The sequence below is a fragment of the Ascaphus truei genome, chromosome 5 (assembly GCF_040206685.1).
Source record: "Ascaphus truei isolate aAscTru1 chromosome 5, aAscTru1.hap1, whole genome shotgun sequence".
NCBI lineage: Eukaryota > Metazoa > Chordata > Amphibia > Anura > Ascaphidae > Ascaphus > Ascaphus truei.
In genome coordinates this window covers 24,299,232-24,321,471 of record NC_134487.1, presented here as the reverse complement: position 1 = coordinate 24,321,471, position 22,240 = coordinate 24,299,232, and the positions used below count along the sequence as shown (strand labels likewise).

At 43.8% G+C, this 22,240-nt stretch overlaps 1 protein-coding gene across 1 annotated transcript in view; it reads right to left on the bottom strand.

The window, feature by feature from the left end:
- CAMK1D (calcium/calmodulin dependent protein kinase ID) overlaps nucleotides 1-22,240 on the bottom strand; it is a 364,601-nt gene that overhangs the window by 204,206 nt on the left and 138,155 nt on the right. The window contains exon 2 of the mRNA XM_075599490.1: nucleotides 11,101-11,232. Coding sequence (XP_075455605.1) covers nucleotides 11,101-11,232 — 132 coding nt within the window. The remainder of the gene's footprint in view (nucleotides 1-11,100; nucleotides 11,233-22,240) is intronic.

Below are 22,240 nucleotides of genomic sequence, written 5' to 3'. Positions count from 1 at the left end.
TTAAAACTAGTAACAGGAGTTAGGGTGGTGTTAGTGTTGGTTCTAATCTGGAGCTCAGTCGCTGGAAGCTTTAAAAATTTAGTCTTGGTCCCAAATACCATTGTTACAGATCACAAAACGCACAGAGAAGGAAGATTTGCGCCATGCTCCCGTCAGTTGCCTGTTTGACCAACTAGATGAACAAGGACAAAGAAGTGTGCAGGATGAATGCAAGAGAATGTTGCCTGAATTATCGAGACACTACGGTGAAAGCACTGCCCAGAATGCCTGGGTTCCTGTGAGTGTTTGAGATGTAATATCTTCTAGCCGGAATATTAAAGGGTACTGCACCATCATAATTTCTTCTTTTTTTTTTGCACTCTTTTCTACAGATTGAAGTTTGCTTCAAAGGCTCAGGCAGAACATTTCATTATAAAATGACTATGAGTTACTTGATTGAGGAAGAAGCTTAATTCGATAATATACAATACATACAGGCACAGCACATTCAGATGACTCCAAGACATACAGCAACATGCCGCTGTGAAAGCTAACATTTTCACCCAGCAACTGTAAAACTGTCACTTTTGTAATTGCCAATTTAATTAGTAACTACAAACGAGTGCACATTCTTCTTGATAATTACATTTGCAATCCCCAGACAATACCTGTTTTAGAATGTTTACACCCTACAGCTTTAAGCTTTCATTTAGAATGCTGTGAATTTTGCATTGCTAGACTGGGTAGCAGTACTGAACCATCAATATATAGTTATGTGTCTCATCACATCTTACATAAGGTTATTGTTTGCATTCCTAACGCAGCCATCTCCAGTTTACATGATTTTTTTTTACTTACTCGACACACGTGGCCCTTACTGGCAGCAGTCATGTTGTGGATCGTGGCTTTGATGCATTATATTCCACCTTTTCAATGAGCATCAAGGCCAGGGTCAATTTTTACTTGTTGAAAATGACAGGACTGCATCAAGTGTCAGTACAGGTTATTGCATCCCACTGCCAGCAACCCAACTGTGTATGGACCTCCCTTTCGCTGGCCATTACCCCTCTAGGCCCAAACCTCCTTCTCAAGGCCTATAACACCTCCTACGATCTTCCCCTGGTCCATACCTCCTTCTTCCGGCTTGTAACAGGGGACTTATCCCTGTTCAGTAATGTGCCTTTAATCTAGCAGTTTGGTAGTTAATTACTAAACACCACCTGCCTGATTAGATTGCTTACAAAAGCCTGCCTTTGAGACAGGAAGTGACTCCTTAGCTCTGACTGAGAGCTGACCTTTGGAGACAGCACATGTCTTGAGCTCTGCCCAGCATAGCTGATTGCAAGACACCAAACAAGACTTCTAAACCTGGATGCTGATATTTTCTGTGCACGCACGGGTGCGGTTCCAGGAGAGCAGAGAAGCTTACTCTACAGAAGCTAACAGATAAGACTTTCATTATTAAGAGACTGCTTATATCTGCTTTTTTTCATGCTATATGTTTTGGGGCTGCGAGACATGCTTAACTAATGGAGATGTGAACTAATTGCATAGGATTTCACTAGAAATACTCCCAAGTGAATGGAAGCTTTGTTACCCCCCCTGTGTTTGGATAATTTCCTGATGAAAAGGAAAAGGCACAATAAAGCCTATTATAATTTCACATTATAAAGCCTCCTAATTGTGTACCTCTGTGAACGTCCGTCTACATATGGTGTCAGAAGTGAGATAAGAGGTGTCCTTGTAGTTAAAAAGGACCGGAGATTTTTATGTGAAATTTTTTTTTTATGCCTTTTGCCTACAAACAGTCTGAGAAAAAAAAAACCTCATGCAGCAGAGATCAGAGTTAAAGGGACACACCACTGAAACTTAAACTGCATTGAAACTTACAAAACCACAGATGGACTCTTTGCCCCAATCCCAAGAGGAGAGAGACTGCTGAAGCAGCTAAAACTTTATTTGCCTATCACAAAGCGTAATATGGTCATTGAAATAGGGGGTTTGCCTTCCAGCCATAGTCAGGGTTCAAGAAGTGAGTCAGCCCTTAAAAGGGATAGGTGTTTGTTGTTTTCAAAAGTTTCACTGAAGCAGTGAATACAGATGGTGACCCACGAGTGGTACTGATTTTGCAAATAAAATGTTGCCATACCGCATAGGGCTACCAGCTGTGAATGGAATATATGCAGAAAAGTGTGAAAATTGATACAAGACTGTGCTGAAGCAGGGGAATTTTTAGCAAACAAATGCTGAGTGTAAAATTTCCCTATAAAGAAAAAGTTTTTTCAAAGCCAATTGCTGAGTGTTGAGTCCAAAACAAAGAATGTTTTTTTTTTTTCTGCAAGTAAAAAAGTATGCCTATTATCTTGGGAGCAAAATCGACACCCAAAGTGTGAAGTGTGAATGCCATAAAACGCAAAGATGAGACTGAAAATTACTGAACTCAGGCAGAAACCCAAATTCTGTTGCTGAAGCGGAGGGATTGCACCTAGCAAGTAAATGGTGTATAGCAAATATACTTTTTTACCTAGCAACTGCACATCTTGTATACCTGATAAAAGAAAATGCATGCACAGTACTGCTGATATTGAAAAAAAAAAAAATTACCCAAGAAAGAAAAGTCTACAGTGATGCCTGTGAGAGCTACGACCTCTACAAGCAAAATATGCCCATCTGTAGGACTACCACAATTGGGGGTTCTAGCAAATACAGTGGCAACAGCTGCAATAGCGCCTCCTGAGGTCAGGAAGACAATTACACCTGATAGCCTAAAAATGGAGGACAAGATGCAGCGTTCCTATAATGAACCCTACCCAACGGAAGAGTGGCCCTTCCAGTCCAATAAAGAGGAAGACATCTCTTACGGGGAACCCGAACCGAGTCACACCCACAAAACACCCCAAGAATGGTGGGGGTGCCTGAACTCGGCACGAACAGAAAAGACCGCTCCCTTTGATGACGAATATGATCAGCAGGAGACAGAGCGGGAGCAGTGGATCACCGAATATTTCTGTCAGCTAAAGCAGCTGCAAGAAATGCCTGGCGTATATAATGAAGCTGCTAAAATTTCAAATGAAGATGGAGACCCCAATATCCCTAAAGGGACGGTGTCATCCAAATCGAAAAGGCGGAAAAAGAAAGAGAAAAGCAGTTCTTCACTTACCGTGGAAGGAACAGATACGTCCGCAGATCCTGTGGAGGAAAAGGGGGATCGAGTTGCCCTGCAGGATAGAGAAAATGGAAAATTCGTCCCGCGGGTAACCGAATATCCAGAGAGCCCAAGGCAGAAGTCGTGTACCCCAAAGAAGTGTCTGTCCGGTGCCAACAGTGAGGAACCCTCGGCCAACCATCCCAGGGAAGTGGAGTCGGAGCCAGTGAGTGACGATCCCTTGACCAGCCCTGAAGATGCACTGCAAGCTGCCAGGCATGACTGTGATCTACTCTGTGAAGAATTGGAAAGGGAGAGAAAAAATAATGCTGAGCTACAGAAGACTGTGCTCGCAATTTACTCTGCGGCCAAGACTGAATTGGAGGATCTCAAGACTGAGCTAGATACTGCAAAGGCTACTATTTCCGCCATGGAGGAAAAGCAGAGCCAATCTGATAAAATGGTGGCTACGCTAAAGCGGAAGTATGAGGAGGCACTGAAGCAGATGACAGTCTTCCAGCAAGAGGTTCACACTCTTCGCATAGAGCTGAATGCCTCACAACAGGAGGTCAACAGTGTCCGGATAGAGGTGGACGTATCTCAGAAAGAGGTTCATACACTCCGCAGAGCACTGGATGCCTCACATCATGAGACCAACAGCTGCCGCACAGACCTGGAAGTTTCCAGAAAGGAACTACACAGTCTCACTGAGGAGCTGGACATTGCTAAAGAAACTATTCATAATCTTTAAACAGATCTCAAAGTCTCTCAGAAGGAGCTTCAGACCCTCAACCTAGAGAAGGAAGTCTCACGCCAGGAGATTGTCATTCTCAAAGCAGATGTGCGTAAATGGAAGGAGGACTGCAAAGAGGCCCTGAAGAATACAGAGACTGAAAAAGGACAACATTCAAGATTAAAAAGAGAAACCTTAAAACTGAAAGAAGAAAATGTTCAGTTAACAGAAGAAGTCAAGGAAAAGTTTGACGCAGAGCACCGACTGCAGAACCAACTGCAAGGTCTGCGTACACACCTCCAGTGTGCTGAGGAAAAGCAGCAAACGCTACAGGAAGAAAAACTGCAGGCTGCTAAAGAGGTACAAGCGCTGCAGGAACGTCTGAATACCCAGTACGTCCCCACAGAGCAGTATGAGGAGCTAAAGGCCACGCTGCATGTCTTCAGAGCATCGTTGGAAGCGGAGCTTCGAAACCAGGTGACTCTGTATGAGAGGGAGTGTGAGAAGGCTCAGAAACTGGAGCAAGAGCTGGAGAGACAGAGAGACTGTTCCATTCCCTTGAGTCAGTACACCAAGGAGAAAACAGACGCAGCGGCAACCTTGACGACAAAAATTACAGAGCTCCAGAATATGAAGGAGACTCTGATACAGATTCCTCCAATACGGAAAAAGGTATCCCACAGTAACTAATGCCCGTAAGGACAAGGGTACAGTGAGAGTTGGGGACTCCACGCAACTTCAAAACAAAATTACGAAGTTTGAGCCACCAAAGAAAGCACTACCCAAACCTACAGCTGCCCAACAGGCAACAAACAGAGGTAGGAGTGCAGAATCAAAGCCAGAAGAATCCTTAGCTGAAGAAGCTGAACTGGCGACTCCGTGGTGTGGAGAAACTGCAGAAAGACCACTTCAAGAGCAGATAACTCTAAGGGCTAGTCCTAACTGCTCTACACCTGTTGACATACACTTTGTCTACAAAAAGAGGAGTGCCCGACGCAACAGACATCTCAAGACAGCGCACGCGATAAAAAGACTTTACGTGGAAAAAGTCCTCCTCGAGCGACTGAGGAGTGCTGATCTCAAGCATCTTCGGGAGGAGACAAAAATAATAGTAGTGAAAGAGCAGAGCACTGCCAAAAGGAAAAATGAAGAGGGCCTGATGCAAAAAAATGAATTATTTATTAGGCATAATAGCCAAAAGAGACAAAAATAAACTGGAGAAAGGGCTCCAATACCAGTGGGACAGAGGGTTCTCTTCCTCCATCCACTCTCATTCAAGTCACAGAGATATCTAGAATGAGAGTGGAAGGATGGGATTTGGCCGTGGTAAGCCCTGTGTTTGGATAATTTCCTGATGAAAAGGAAAAGGCACAATAAAGCCTATTATAATTTCACATTATAAAGCCTCCTAATTGTGTACCTCTGTGAACGTCCGTCTACACGGCTCATAACGCCTTCTCCTACCCCCCCCACTCCCGACCCAGACACATACCTCCTTCTACCGCACTCCAGGTCCATACCTCCTCCCGCCAGCCCAACCCCAGTTCCATACCTTCTCTCCCACCACCCTAGGCCCGTACTTTCTCTCCCCCCACCCCAGGCCTATATCTTTTCCATCCCCCCCCCCTTCCTTACCACCCAGGCCCTGATTCTTATGTTTGTCCTGGGCCCAATGATTTTGGTTGGTGGCCCTTTAGAGGAGGATGTTGAAACGTTAAAGCTTCAGTATTAGATACAAATATGGACTTTACACATGAACTTCTAGTTTGGGATCCATTGAGCTAACATCAGAAAATAGTTATATTTGTTTATGTATCAAAGGCTTCTGTTGTCTTTTATGATTTTTCTTTCTCCAGACCTCCATTTGCCATGGATTACTGAAGGGGACATCTCAGTCACTTGCCTCAGGCTCAATGTTCTTTTCCTTGGGCATGTCAACTGCCATATTGATGACCGCTCTCTCCCTTGGGCTTCCCGCTTTCTATCTCAAACATTTTCTTTTGGCCTTCAACAGTGGACTGCGGCCAGCACCCACAAGGATGGCCACTACCTAGATCTGGTTTTCACTAAAACTTTTCTCTCTCTGATTTCTCCATTTCCCCCCTTCCTCTCTCTGTCCATCAACTCATCTCATTTTCGCTCTCTCACTTCTCCCCTTCTCCACCTCCATCGACCCTTCGTTTCTGCAGAGACCTGCGCTCTATTCACCTACCAGATTTTGATTCCACTTTACGCTCCTCCCTCTCCTTTCTTAGCTCTGCTCCAGACCCTGACAATGTGGTCAGGAACTACAACTTTGCCCTATCCTCCACTCTTGATATACATGCCCCGCTTTCTCTCTGCCGCTCTCGCCCTTCTAACCCCAACTTTCCACACGAGCATGCTGTGTTCCTGCACTCATTCCTCTGAATGTCTCTGGAGGACATCCCATTCTCGCAGACTTCCTTCACTACAAATTTATGCTATCCTGTTTTAACTTTGCCGTCTCTCAAGATAAACAAGCTTACTTTTATCCACACTCTAACCCACACCGACTCTTCTCTGTCTTTGACTCCCTACTAAGACCACCCTCTGCTGCCTGTTCTTCTTCCTCCATCTCTCCTCAGGACTTTGCCAACTATTTCAAGGAAAAGGTCGAATCCATACGTCCGGACATCCCCCTGTATCCTCCCATCCTACACCTCTACCTAAGGCCGCGATTATAGCGTGCACAAATACCTCATGTCAATGGAGGCGCACATGGTGCGCATGACCGCGACTTCGCAACCGCGTTTGGAAAGACAAAATATTCCACACCTCTGGAATGCCCTCCCCCTCAATACCCGACTAGCATCCTCTCTATCCACCTTTAAGACCCACCTTAAAACACACCTGCTTAAGGAAGCATATGAGTAGCTCCGTGGCTGATACTATACACCTCAGGCATAAACCTTGGCCCGTTGGAGATGCACTTACCAGAACGCCCTCCTACTGTCTCTGTACGTTCTTCCTACCAACCAATTAGATTGTAAGCTCTTCGGAGCAGGGACTGCTTTTCCTAGATTTTACTTTTACGTCTGAAGCAATTCCTCCCTTTATGTTTTATTTGTTATTTATATGATTATCACGTGTATTACTGCTGTGAAGCGCTATGTACATTAGTGACGCTATATAAATAAAGACATACATGCAAAAATACATACATTACTACTCTTTGCAATCCATACTCTCTATAAATATGGAGATATCAATAAGTGATATAGAGAAGTGCAAAACTAAAACAAAATAAGCTTCTCTGTGCAGCTTTAAATAAACGATATGTAGAATATTCTATAAAAGTGTTGGTGGAAAAATATAAAGCGTTAATTCTTATGAGCGGGTTACGCACTATTTAGTTTTAGATCATCCTTCACTTGTGAGTACCCCACTCATAAGAATTAACGAGTCAACATCCAATTACACATTAGACTACACTGCACTATTGGAGATCTGTTTTCTTGTTTCCACATGTGTTTGCGCTTCCCTACAATTTTGGACTCCTCACGCGTGATCAGACCATCTTTATGCAGACATATGTGAGTGATTTGTTCACTTAACCACTTTCACACCACTTTCACTGGGTTATTCTTAGTAAAAGTTCATTGTGTGCCAGCGCACTATTGCGCTTTATATTTTTCCACCAATATGGAGATATCAAGCAGTTCTAGAAAGTAAATGTAAAAAACGCTGATGCACATCCCTCTAGATCTCCCTCCAAAGACTGCTAGAGAATGCTTAAAACTGTAAAAGTCTGAGTTATTTCCCATGAAAATGAAAGAGAGGAGCAGAGAAGTTCAGCTTATGAGAAACTAAATTTTAAATGGGCAGTTATATAGAGATTTATGCAGCAATAAACAAAAGATAGATGGATGAGCGTTGGTTTAATTTACATTTGTACATTACAGAAAGTATTAAGGTTCAGATTTCTATGTATGTGTATGTGTAGGTGAGCTTACCAAACTCTGTATTCTAGCTCAAAAAATAGGTTACATACTGGGAAGCCAGCTTTGCTGAGCTTTACAAATAATATTTTACATTCCTTTTTCTATGAAATAAACAAAACCAGTGGCGTTTTGCAACAAACTGCGCTCAGGATTAAAAAGGAGAACGAAAGGGATTTGCAAATAAATCCATTTCTTTCTTGGACTGAGTAAGCGGGGCTGCTGTGTGTTTGAAATCATGCCGAGTATATGGGACTGTGATAGCAGCAGATGGATTCTTGCAAGCTGCATGCGCTAAAAGTTAATGATATTTAACTTAGATTGTAAGCTCTTTGGAGCAGGGACTCCTCTTCCGAAATGTTACTTTTATGTCTGAAGCACTTCTACCCTCTGTGTTATTTATATCATTTATTATTTATGATTGTCACGTATTACTGCTGTGAAGCGCTATGCACATTTATGGCGCTATATAAATAAAGACATACATACATACAAAAGTTATTAAGTTAAAATGTGATGCTCAGCAAAGCAAGGCAGAGTATCTTATGTTGACCTGTGCAACTGCAGATTTGATACGGTCCAGCCATTGACAGCTGTGATCTCCAGTTTTTCTATGCGGGACAATTCACCTAAACTAAAGTAATTGTTTTATTTGTATCTTGTGAAAGTGTTAATTAGCTCCATTTTACCTACTGTATTAAACATGCTACTCTCCTCCGTTCACCTTTGCCCTAGGAGGGACTTCCCTTATCAGCTCACTTATCAACAGAAGATGTTTGTTTCCCATTATATTGGTAATAGAGATGTGTGAGTAACCGGTGCTTCAGACTATCAAGGTACACCTTGATAAAGGGCACCCGGCCCGAAACGCGTAGGTGTGTTACCTGCTGTTGCTGTTGGGGGCTATGTCTGATCCTTTAATGGAATAAATCGTTTTTATGCTACCGTGAGCCTCCTCCTGCTTCTTAGGCAGTGCACTGCCTTTTTTCACCTGTTCCTGTTATATTGGTAATATACTCAGAACAGGCATTCTGTTCTGATTTGACAATATGACATGATGTTGGTATTAATGACCCTGTCGTCATTATACAACTTACTCAAACCAATATCAAGTTCTGGAAGTTAGTGCCCAAAAGTAGCTTTACATACGCAAGTTAGATGAGCAACGTGTATTCCAACACAACTTCAGCTATGATCAAAATAAGTTCAGAAAAGACTGTGTGGTGCTCAGAGAATCCTAGACAGATTCATAGAGTTTTTGATTGAAGATATCAGTGCATGGTACCTGTCCGGTAACTGATGTAGAGTATATAACAGGTAATTATCATGACCCACACGCCTAACTGGAATGATCCCACATGCTTCAGTGAAGATACAAACACAAACTTGTGCCCAGAAAATTGGCTAGTGCATATTAAGGGTTAGGTCCTGAATATTGGTCTGAATAATATCAGTATCATATGACTCACGTGACCTTCTTGGAGTCCAAAATGTGAATCTTGATGTCCTGAGGTACCTGGTGTGCTATCCGCTGAAAGTGGAATCCGGAAACAGCAAGGAGAAAACACGCAGCAAAAAATAGAGATGTGTGTCCCAAAAGTGATGAAAAAATACAACATTTATTGGATCATAGAATATAGGCTAAAAGCCCAAACCAACGTTCAAGCCCCTACGGGCCCTTTATCAAGGTAAAAAACACAGGCTTACCGGAGTGTATTAGTACCCTCTAGGCGCGCTGATGCCACCAATCGGGTGATCCTGCTACTGACGTATTTCAAGCTTCACACGCCGCTACGTCAGTAGGAGGATCACCCGATTGGCGCCGGATTGGCAGCATCAGCGCGTCTAGATGGTACTAATACACTCCGGTAAGTTTGTCTTTTTTTACCTTGATAAAGAGTCCTTAGGGGTTTGAAGCATGGTGGTATGGGCCTATATTCTATGGGCCAATAATTATTTCTTTTTTTTTTTCATCACTTTTGGGATACGCATCTCTCTCTATTTTTTCGCAGGGGTAGTGCTGCGTGTTTTCTCCTTGCTGTTTCCATGATCAAAATAAGACCTGGCCACAAATTACATCGATTTCCACTGAAATCATCAAGAAAAGTCTCCTAAATCATTACTTCCGCTATCCACTTATTGTCCAAAGTGGCAATTAATCATGCTGGCTGCCCCCTCCAGTCATTCTGCTGGGATTAAGCTTACTTCCTGCTCAAATAAAAAAAAAAGAAGGAGGCCTTATCGATGGTTTGGTCCACATGTCCTCTTTTGATTTATAATATTTATAGCATTTCAGATTGAATTGTATCATTTTTTTTTGCTGAGGAGCTCCGAGAGCATGACCGTAATGGGGAGTTAAAAATGTCACTAGCATGGAGCCAATTAGTAGCAGAGACGTAGAATTTAAAGCGACACGACACATGGCTGCTGTTCAGTTCAGCTCCTCTGCAGGAATTGTACACCTTTCAGAGAGATTTGCTAATGTAGACTAACCATTTTATCATACATACTGTACTGTACACAAGCAACTATTAAATATCAGATACACATAGATGAACCATCAGCTCTATTAAGTACTTTATGTTTGTTTATTGTTGTTTTTTTTGCTGGGTAGGTAGATAGAGAAGATAGATAGACAGGAAGGATAGATAGATTATAGTAGATAGATAGATAGATAGATAGCACCGTAGACACCACTGGTATACACATTGGTGCTCCTTCCTGGGGATACAATATGGTTGCCAAATCTTGCTGGATCCGCGGGTTAATAGGAAGCCGCAACAATATCAGTTGGAACAAACTATTGGTCGGCACAAGCAGCTACAGTATAAAGGGTAATTATCTAAAAAAAACGGGGGGATCCTCAGCATTGAATATAACGAGGTTTGGTACCATAGGGCAACCCGGTTCCAATTATGTACAAAGATAAATGTACCGCTTTTGCCAGGATTGTTGCTTTATCCTCTTATTTGGTGCTTTTGAACCCAGGGGCAAAATGTTAACTGCTGGCTCTGCAATGTCAACGGTAAAACTTGATCTAACAAGGTCATGCTACTGTAGGTATGAAAAGTTACAAAAGCCTTTGAGTCCCAGCTGTTACAGGAGCTTTGCTGTTTCGTTCCTTTTTACTGCATACTGGACGTTTGTCAAAATATTTGCCTTAGAAAATACAGTTTGGCCACAATGAATGCGCGTGTGAGATGAATAATTAGATTTGCAACTCATTCAATGCTATAAACACTGGCAGACATTGAGTCCAGATCTCCATATTCATTAACACTTACTTCCTCAGCACAGCGATCTCATTCTCTATGCTGCTTTCCTTTCCCTTCAGGGCCTTTTTCGGGATACACTTGATTGCAAAAAGTTTACCAGTGGACTTCTGTTCGGCCAAAACTACTTCTGAAAAGGCTCCCCTGCGGAAAAAGAAACAACAAGAGTGAGGTTAGAATGTTTGGGACAGAGCAGTCATTTATATATACAGTATATATATATTATATATTACAGTCATTTATAATGTTTCAACCGAGGAGTCAGTGAAGCCAGCACTTAGTAATACAGGCACAATGACCGAGCAGAGAGCGATCTCGTTTGCTGCAGTCACTATTGCTCTGTATACAGGACATCACTCACACAGAGACGAACAAGGTCCACTACTTCACAGACCTGCGGTAAATCACAAGACTATTGCTTTTCCTTTGTTCTGTTTACATGAAAGCCCATATTTACAAAGCAGTGCTATGGTTAAAAAAAAAAAAAAAAGGCACCTTCTGGGGTTTGAAGGCTTCTTATGGCCCATCACGTGGAAGGGCTGCAAAGTGTCTTCAGGTAACAGAGGGCTAAGATCTTCAGGTAAGTCTTGTGGAAGAGCTACGTTTAGTGCATACGGCCATACAGCCGTTGTCTGTAGCCTCACCTCTAGAAATGTGCCAATGTTTGGTGCAAGTTTGCGAACTAAGAGACGATCTTTTTTCTTTTTTTCATGCAACATTTTGTAAACTACATTTGAGGACATTTGCAGAACCCTAGCCAATGGTGATTGCAAATTCAAACACAGAAGCAAGTAGAGATGTGCGTTTTTTCCCCTTCAAATTAGGTGACATTTGCCGATATTATTCAATAAAAATGTGCAAAGCAAATTTGAAGACATTCACACATCTTTACTGCCCTTGGGACCTAAATGTTAGGATTCAAGCAATGTGTATGTGGTGTTACAAATAAACACTATAGTTTTCTCCAGTGCTGGTCTTAACATATATGCGCTGGTTATGCCAGTGTACAATTACTGTGTATCACTTCCCCATGACCTTGTATGGACCGGTCTCCAGGACCCTCATAGCATCTTGAAGTGAGTGGGCTGCCATACCTGTATCAGTGGTAATTCTGTAAGCCATGCTGTCTTTAAACATTGGATCACGAGGAATCGCCACTTAGAAGGACGTTCCCATCATAGGGTTATATGAAACATTATTGACTGTGGCTACCTATGTATAGCAGCATAGAAACTTACTCTGGGCTGTTGAATACCAGCTGAAATGCTCAATGGATCACTACATACTGAACTAACAGCACACAGCAAAAAGAACTTTGTACAGATGTAGCAGATGGTGATGCAGACCCTATAGCACAATAAGGCAGTAAATGGTGCAATTCTGTTTGAATGGAACCACGGTAAATTGCACAATTAAACGCTCAGCAACAGGAACAGGTTATCGTGCGTGACGGGCTGAATGACGTCTGCTACACATGTACGTCATCTGCCTATTACTGTCAGACAACCTTATAGACTCATGACAAGAACCAGTCCTATAGACTGTCGGATCCTACCCAAACTATAAAAACTTGATTGTCTAATTGCCACTAGCCAAGTCTGATATCCACCTCATTAACATTTCCCTGCTGATCCTATGTATTTGTACACCTCTGGTTTCCTTCATTCACTCCGCCCAACTAGTCTTGCTGTTCCTATTAAACCATGTCATGCTTACATCTTTCAGTCCATTGGGATTTGTAAAAAAAAAAAAATCAACTGGGGCAAGTACACCAGATACCACTTTTCTCCACTACTCCTCCTAACTCCCTTACCTACCATCCTTTCTTCACCCACATTGCCAAAGAGAAAGCAGAACGAGATGGTGTCCAATATGTAAGCTAGGTTACTGAGAAACAGAATTAGAGCGTTTCCCTGCCTGATCCCCATCCCCAGAGATTGCAAAATTGAACAGGCAGTACATTAGCTCAGGTCTCATGGTCTGTCCTATCAGATCTATTAGGAACAAGACAGCTATTATAGCTGATTTTACTGAATCATCAGATCTAGCATGTACTGTATCACAGAGGCCTGGGTAGGTGAAAGCTGAGCCCTCCTATAAGAAGCTGCTCTACTGACCAGTTATACTGTGATCAACTACTAAAGACAGGACCATAGGGGAGGGAGCGTGGGAATTGGTTTTACAACACTAGGGCCCCCTCTGTGGGGATAGCTTGATCATTGGAGTGTATTGCTGTCTGGAGTGTGGCAGGTATGGGGTTCAGAGCACTGGGGATGGGAAGATATTTTTGTAGGAAATGTCAGGCCTTGTTTTGGAGCACCTCATATGGCTTATTTTGAGGCATTTCAATATGATTTTATTTTTTATTTATAAAAATGTTTTACCAGGAAGTAATACATTGAGAGATACCTCTCGTTTTCAAGTATGTCCTGGGCACAGAGTTATAAAAAATACATGGTTACGATAAAAGAACAGGGTTATACAGGGAATTCATAGACATGGTAAAATCTCACAATTTGTTCTGCATTAAGACTGCCTTGGACATCACATAAGTGGTTTCTCTACTATCCATTAAAATGTCTCTGACCTAATAATAATAATATTCTTGTATAGCGCTGCTAGTTTTACATAATGCTTTACAGAGACATTTTGCAGACAAAGTCCCTGACACGCAGACCTTACAATCTATGTTTTTTGGTGCCTGAGGCACAGGGAGATAAAGTGACTTGCCCAAGGTCACAAGGAGCCAACACCGGGAATTGAACTAGGTTCCCCTGTGTATCACTTCCCCATGACCTTGTATGGACCGGTCTCCAGGACCCTCATAGCATCTTGAAGTGAGTGGGCTGCCATACCTGTATCAGTGGTAATTCTGTAAGCCATGCTGTCTTTAAACATTGGATCACGAGGAATCGCCACTTAGAAGGACGTTCCCATCATAGGGTTATATGAAACATTATTGACTGTGGCTACCTATGTATAGCAGCATAGAAACTTACTCTGGGCTGTTGAATACCAGCTGAAATGCTCAATGGATCACTACATACTGAACTAACAGCACACAGCAAAAAGAACTTTGTACAGATGTAGCAGATGGTGATGCAGACCCTATAGCACAATAAGGCAGTAAATGGTGCAATTCTGTTTGAATGGAACCACGGTAAATTGCACAATTAAACGCTCAGCAACAGGAACAGGTTATCGTGCGTGACGGGCTGAATGACGTCTGCTACACATGTACGTCATCTGCCTATTACTGTCAGACAACCTTATAGACTCATGACAAGAACCAGTCCTATAGACTGTCGGATCCTACCCAAACTATAAAAACTTGATTGTCTAATTGCCACTAGCCAAGTCTGATATCCACCTCATTAACATTTCCCTGCTGATCCTATGTATTTGTACACCTCTGGTTTCCTTCATTCACTCCGCCCAACTAGTCTTGCTGTTCCTATTAAACCATGTCATGCTTACATCTTTCAGTCCATTGGGATTTGTAAAAAAAAAAAAATCAACTGGGGCAAGTACACCAGATACCACTTTTCTCCACTACTCCTCCTAACTCCCTTACCTACCATCCTTTCTTCACCCACATTGCCAAAGAGAAAGCAGAACGAGATGGTGTCCAATATGTAAGCTAGGTTACTGAGAAACAGAATTAGAGCGTTTCCCTGCCTGATCCCCATCCCCAGAGATTGCAAAATTGAACAGGCAGTACATTAGCTCAGGTCTCATGGTCTGTCCTATCAGATCTATTAGGAACAAGACAGCTATTATAGCTGATTTTACTGAATCATCAGATCTAGCATGTACTGTATCACAGAGGCCTGGGTAGGTGAAAGCTGAGCCCTCCTATAAGAAGCTGCTCTACTGACCAGTTATACTGTGATCAACTACTAAAGACAGGACCATAGGGGAGGGAGCGTGGGAATTGGTTTTACAACACTAGGGCCCCCTCTGTGGGGATAGCTTGATCATTGGAGTGTATTGCTGTCTGGAGTGCGGCAGGTATGGGGTTCAGAGCACTGGGGATGGGAAGATATTTTTGTAGGAAATGTCAGGCCTTGTTTTGGAGCACCTCATATGGCTTATTTTGAGGCATTTCAATATGATTTTATTTTTTATTTATAAAAATGTTTTACCAGGAAGTAATACATTGAGAGATACCTCTCGTTTTCAAGTATGTCCTGGGCACAGAGTTATAAAAAATACATGGTTACGATAAAAGAACAGGGTTATACAGGGAATTCATAGACATGGTAAAATCTCACAATTTGTTCTGCATTAAGACTGCCTTGGACATCACATAAGTGGTTTCTCTACTATCCATTAAAATGTCTCTGACCTAATAATAATAATATTCTTGTATAGCGCTGCTAGTTTTACATAATGCTTTACAGAGACATTTTGCAGACAAAGTCCCTGACACGCAGACCTTACAATCTATGTTTTTTGGTGCCTGAGGCACAGGGAGATAAAGTGACTTGCCCAAGGTCACAAGGAGCCAACACCGGGAATTGAACTAGGTTCCCCTGCTTCAAACTCAGTGCGAGAGTCGGTGTCTTTACTCACTGAGGCGCTCCTTCTCCCATAATTACACACTTGTTTGGTGAGATGTCCACTCCATTTAGTTCCCAATTGTAGCATTATCAAAGACCTTTCTTTAAGTTATGAAAGCTTTCTGTAGGTGCAGAAGTGTTAGGACCTACAGATTTGACAATACTGTGACATGGTTGAAGGCTTAAACTACTTTGGCCAAAGTATTTAACTAAATAACCCCTGCTTATGTGAAGATAAACAGATACAGTAATTATTTAATTATAACTTAGGAGAAGGAGTGGCTCAGTGAGTTAAGACACTGACTGGCACTGAGTTTGCAACCTGGTTCAATTCTCGGAGTCAGCTCCTCAGGCAAGTCACTTTATCTCCCTACATACACACACTTTATCTCCCAACAAACACATAGATTGTAAGCTCCACGGGGCAGGGACCTGTGCCTGCAAAATGTCTCTGTAAAGCGCAGCGTTACACAAGAACATGCTACTTATTATTATATTATAGACTATATCATTTGTCGAGTCCGAGGCCCTAGGGTTTTTGTCTTTTGATGTATACATTGGGTCCCAATCCTAGTAGCACTCCTTTTCACACCAATATACAGTATATGATTTGGTGGATTTGGTTCTGAGCTTACAGGGGCCGTGTGTGTTTGCATATTTCAGTTGGTAAAACAACTTGGTGTGTGACCCCTCCTCCCTGATCTCCAGCTCGTCAATCTCATCTTTTTAATTGCAGTTCTTGCTAAGCACCTGTAAATGACCAGTCTATTAAAGCTGCAGTTCAGTCTATATCCTGCATGTGTGTTTTTTTTAATAAATCAGTTCTGTAGTAAGAAATAATACTTTTAGCATTTTCTGTTTTTAAAAAAACAACTTTGAAAGACCAATTTTCTTGTATTCTATTTTAACAAGCATTTGCTAAGGCACTGCCCCTTCATGGCCTGTCACAAACCCAGGCACACCCCTTTGTCAGCACTGCCCTTCCTCTCTCTAAACGTGCACTAGCATCTGGTCACATGATCTTCCTCATACAGTAGTACATTCAAGGAAGCTGGAGAAAAGGGATCAGCCATGCATAGCAGCTCGGATAGGCGATTTCAAACTTATTACAGTGTTTATTCCATTCATTGCACGTGTATATAATGTAAAATTGTAATAATTCCATTTATAGAAAACGTGTATATGTGAATATTATTTAGATGTATATGTATGTTACTGAAATGTGGAGTGAGTGTGTAGGTAAATACACACAATACACTTCCACTGCATATATATATATATATATATATATATATATATATATATATATATATATATATATATATATATATATATATTATATATATTATATATATTATATATGTATGTATATGTGAAGTTATGTGAGTAAAAAAGTGACAAAAACCCTCCATAGCAAGGCAAATAGCAAATGGAAATATTACTGTATGCTCATTTGTATGTATATATATATTTATATACACACACACTTCAAATACGGATAGTGATTCACGTAAATGATATATATATTCACTTTCTGGGAGTATAAGAGTGACTGTCCTGTTGTTCCTTTTTTTGTATCCATCATTGAATGGTATGCACCCTCTCTTTACGTTTATTTTATACTAGCTGAGAGACCCGGCGTTGCCCGGGATGTAATGTTCCCGCTCCTCTCTCTCTCCTCACCCCTCCCCCTCTCTCTGTTTGTCCCCCATTCACATCAATCCAGTTCCCCCCCTCCCTCCTTTACAGCTTCATGCAGTGTGTGTGCGTCAGTCATTGTGTGTGCGTCAGTCAGTCAGTGTGTGTGCGCGCGCGTCAGTGAGTCTGACGCAGAAACACAAACACACACACAGACTGACTGACGCACACACACACACAGTCAGTGTGTGCGTGTGTGTGTGCCTCAGTCAGTCAGTGTGTGCGTGCGGCAGTCAGTCAGTCATTCAGTGTGTGGGTGTGGGGGGGTGCGCGCGCGCGCGTCAGTAAGTGTGTGTGTGTCAGTCAGTGTGTGTGTGTGTGTCAGTCAGTGTGTGTCAGTCAGTGTGTGTGTGTGTCAGTGTGTGTGTGTGTGTGTCAGTGTGTGTGTCAGTGTGTGTGTCAGTGTGTGTGTCAGTGTGTGTGTGTGTGTGTGTGTGTGTGTGTGTGTGTGTGTGTGTGTGTGTGTGTGTGTGTGTGTGTGTGTGTGTGTGTGTGTGTGTCAGTGTCAGTGTCAGTGTCAGTGTCAGGGGGGGTGAAGGGCAGGGGTAGGGTGGGGTGAAAGTGAGGCACAAATTGTTGGCAGGAGTAAAATGTCCCTACACACACACACACACACACACACACAACGGGAGTGAGAGGTGGTGGAGAGTGGGACTGGCGCAGATCCGAGGCTGCTTGGCCCCCCAGAGGCTGGGGAGTTGGCGGCCGGGGGGGTAAGGGAGCGGGCGGGGGGGGGTAAGGGAGCAGGCGGGGGGGTAAGGGAGCAGGCGGGGGGGGGGGGGGAAGGGAGCGGCGAGGGGGTAAGGGAGCTTTGGCGGCTGGGGTAGGAGGGCCGCGCTTACCCCCTTTGTGAGTGTTTGTATGATATAGATATATATGCACACGCACGCATATACATGCGCACGTGCACACGTGCACGTGCACACGCACACATACATGCACACACGTATACATGCGCACACGCACACATACACACATACATGCACTCACGCACACATGCACACATAAACATGCACACACGTACACATAAACATGCACACACGTATACATGCGCACATAAACATGCGCAAACGCACATATATACACACACAAACATGCACACACGTATACATGCGTACACGCACATATACATGCGCACGCGCACACGCACACATATGCACACGCACACAAACATGCGCACACGCACACATAAACATGCGCACACGCAAACATATACACTGTGTGCGCATGTTTATGTGCGTATATATTTATGGTATTGCTTGACCTGAGGAAGAGGGTGGGCGGGAGAGGGGGAGTGGGTGGGTGGGCGGGAGAGGGGGGAGTGGGTGACTGGGTACTTGTGGTGACACACTAATATACACACACACACACACACACACACACACACACATATATACACACTGTGACAGAAACCAGGGGATGGTAATAAATTCCGTATATAGGGCTCCCAGGATACTAGACAGTTTCTATCCTGTTTGGCCTGGGAGTGCAGCCTTATAATACATACACTCCATCCCACAGTTTGGCAAGCGCTGGAACTGAGGGATGAGAGATCCAGACCAGAGTTTGTCTGCTGCCTGATTTCTGTCTCCTGTCATGCTAATTAGGAATCAGGTATGAAAGACTGATTTCCTGTTTGCTCTGGTCTCCCCACAAGAGCCAGGAGGCTGGAAGGCTGCTGAACTACAGAGGGGAGAAGCCTCTTCCCCAAACAGGTTCAATCTTTCTGTTCATTTGTGTAAGACTGCAAAAGTACCATGTTTTGATGTTGGAAGTGGAAAAGCCACTTCCAACCCTGAGTCAGGGATATCTAAGTTAAGTTATCGCTCAGGTGAGCAGCTTTTGTTTTGATCTGTTTTCTGTTGTATGCACTGTGGCAGTCTCAGTGCCTGGGACTGAATAAACCAGGCATAGCCTGTTTAAAGGAACAGTACGTGACGCCTCATCATTTAACCTACCCTAAAAGACCGTGTTCTAAACAGTCCCGGACAAACGACGGAGCCCCGGAGTAAGCCGTTTGTCACATATGGTGGAGAATGCGGGCAGAGCACTAGGGGGTCTGCGGGTTGAAGAACTTTGAAAAAAAAAAAAAAAGTTTTTTTCATCCTCTGCAAACAAGATGGAAGACGTGGTGGGTGCGCTGGTACGCAATGTCGCTGCCCAGAAAGACGCGAATGAAACCCAGCAACAGCTGTTAATAGCCCAGCAAGAAACTAATGCAAACCAGCAGCAGACGAATGCAGCCCATCAACAGCTGCTAATAGCCCAGCAAGAGATTAATGCCAACCAGCAACAGGCGAATGCCAACCAGCAACAGGCGAATGCAAGCCAGCAACAGACGAATGAAGCCCTGCAAAACGCGAATGCAAACCAGCAAGAGACAAACCGCTTGCTGAGAGAGGAGCAACAGCGGTTCGCTCAGGGCTTACAGCAGGAACTCGAGATCCTGAGGGGGACTATCAGTAACCTTCCACTGGCAGCGGCAGCCCCAGTTCCGAAAATGACCAGGGCAAGCCACTACCTTCAGAAGATGGGACCCTCGGATGATGTGGAAGCCTATCTTCTCACGTTTGAACGCACGGCACAGAGAGAGGGATGGCCAGAAGCTGAGTGGGCTGGTCTAATCGCACCCTTCCTAAGCGGCGAACCCCAGAAGGCTTACTTTGATCTAGAGCCAGCCGAAGCTAACGTCTATGCAAAATTGAAGTTCGAGATCCTCGCCCGCCTCGGCGTAACCACGGCTGTTCGCGCCCAAAGGTTTCACGCATGGTCCTTCACGATGGATAAAGCCACCCGAAGCCAGATGTATGACCTCATCCACATCGCCCGGAAGTGGCTACAACCCGAGATCAACTCAGCCAGCCACATCGTGGAACGGTTGGTCATGGACCAGTTCTTGAGGAAACTTCCCTCTGCCTTACGCCGTTGGGTCAGTCGGAGTGACCCCCACAATGCGGATGAGCTTGTGGCCCTCGTAGAAAGGTACAATGCAGCAGAAGAGCACCCGCAACCCACAGTCGTGGAGCAACCCCACTACCCGAGGTTCCAGGACTCTTCCAGAGACGGTAAAAGGGTACCGGGGTTAAGGGGCGCTGAAGAGCGGCGACCACCTTCACGCAGCACCAGCAACAGTGGTTCGCACACTAAGGGCAATAGCCAACATGGGGAGCCGGGAAAAGGCTCTAAGTGGGACACAGACTATGTACCTAAATGTGTAAATTGTCATGAGAGGGGCCACACAGCAAAAATCTGCCCACTAAATTATGAGCCCATGCAATGCAACAGCGTGGAACCTTATTCGCTGTTGTCCCAATGTATGGGCCCTAGCCCAGAGGACCCCTTGAATAACCATCTGTGGGCATTTGTAAAGGTTAATGGTAAGAGGGTTCGGGCACTTCTTGACTCTGGGAGCATGGTCACACTAGTGTCCGAATACCTCTTGCCCATTAAGAAGAAACAGGGAAACAGTTCACAAAGAGTGGCAATTTGTTGTATACATGGGGATAATCATGAATATTCCACTGTTGATGTTTTTTTTGAAACAGAGTTTGGTTCTTTAGATTTCAAGGTGGGTATTGTACCCAAACTGGCACATGATGTGTTAATAGGGACCGACTTTCCCCATTTTCTAAAAATGTGGTCCCCCGCTCAGAATAGCGCCCAGAGTTCAATAGCGGACCATAACGAAGTATTAGAAGAAACAAATCCTTTCCCTTTTTCAGAAATGGAGGTTGACGAGGGCCCAAATAAGAAGGGGGAAAAGGAGGAGTGCTGTAAAATTCCCTTCCCCATCACTACTTTGGTAGGGAATACCCCAAATCAAGATGTTGAGCAGACACTTACCACCCCAGAACCGGATAAGAACCTCGCTGACCTAGAGGTCAGTCCTGGGAGTTTTAAGAAGGCCCAGTGGGAGGACCCCACATTAGCGGTAGCAAGGGGAAATATACGGGACCAGAATAGTACTCCTGGCCAACCAGATAGGTCACTTGCTTACCCTTACTTAGAGGTAGAGAACGACCTAGTATATCGGGTTGATAAAAGGAAATCAGTTACAACTAAACAATTGTTGGTACCACGGACATTCCGTAACGTAGTATTACACCTCGCACATAGTCATCCATTGGGGGGACACCTAGGGGTGGAAAAGACAAAAGAAAAGGTTCTCCGAAGCTTCTATTGGCCTGGGGTTCTGGCAGAAATTACGAATTATTGTTCCTCATGCCCAGAATGTCAGATCACCGCCCCGTTCAAGGCGTACCGCAGCCCATTGGTACCCCTTCCCATAATAGAGGTACCATTTGACCGGATTGCTATGGATCTAGTAGGACCCCTAATAAAGTCTGCTAGGGGACATCAGCATATATTAGTAATATTAGATTATGCCACCCGATATCCGGAGGCAGTTCCCCTACGTAGCACCTCAGCTAAAAACATAGCAAAAGAGTTAGTAGTTCTGTTTTCCCGGGTCGGGATTCCTAAAGAGATTCTATCTGACCAGGGAACACCATTTATGTCCCAAGTAACGAAAGAGCTATGTAAACTCCTAAAAATCAAGCATCTCAGAACCTCAGTCTATCATCCACAAACAGATGGTTTAGTGGAAAGGTTCAATAAAACCTTAAAGAGCATGTTACGGCGGGCGGTTGATAAAGATGGGAAAAACTGGGATTGTTTGTTACCGTACCTGTTATTTGCCATTAGGGAAGTTCCCCAATCATCCACAGGCTTCTCCCCGTTTGAACTATTGTATGGCCGACACCCAAGGGGCTTACTGGATATAGCCAAAGAGACTTGGGAACACGAGGTTACCCCTTACAGAAGTGTAATAGAGCATGTTGCCCAGATGCAGGACCGCATTGCTGCAGTCCTACCCATAGTGAGGGAACACA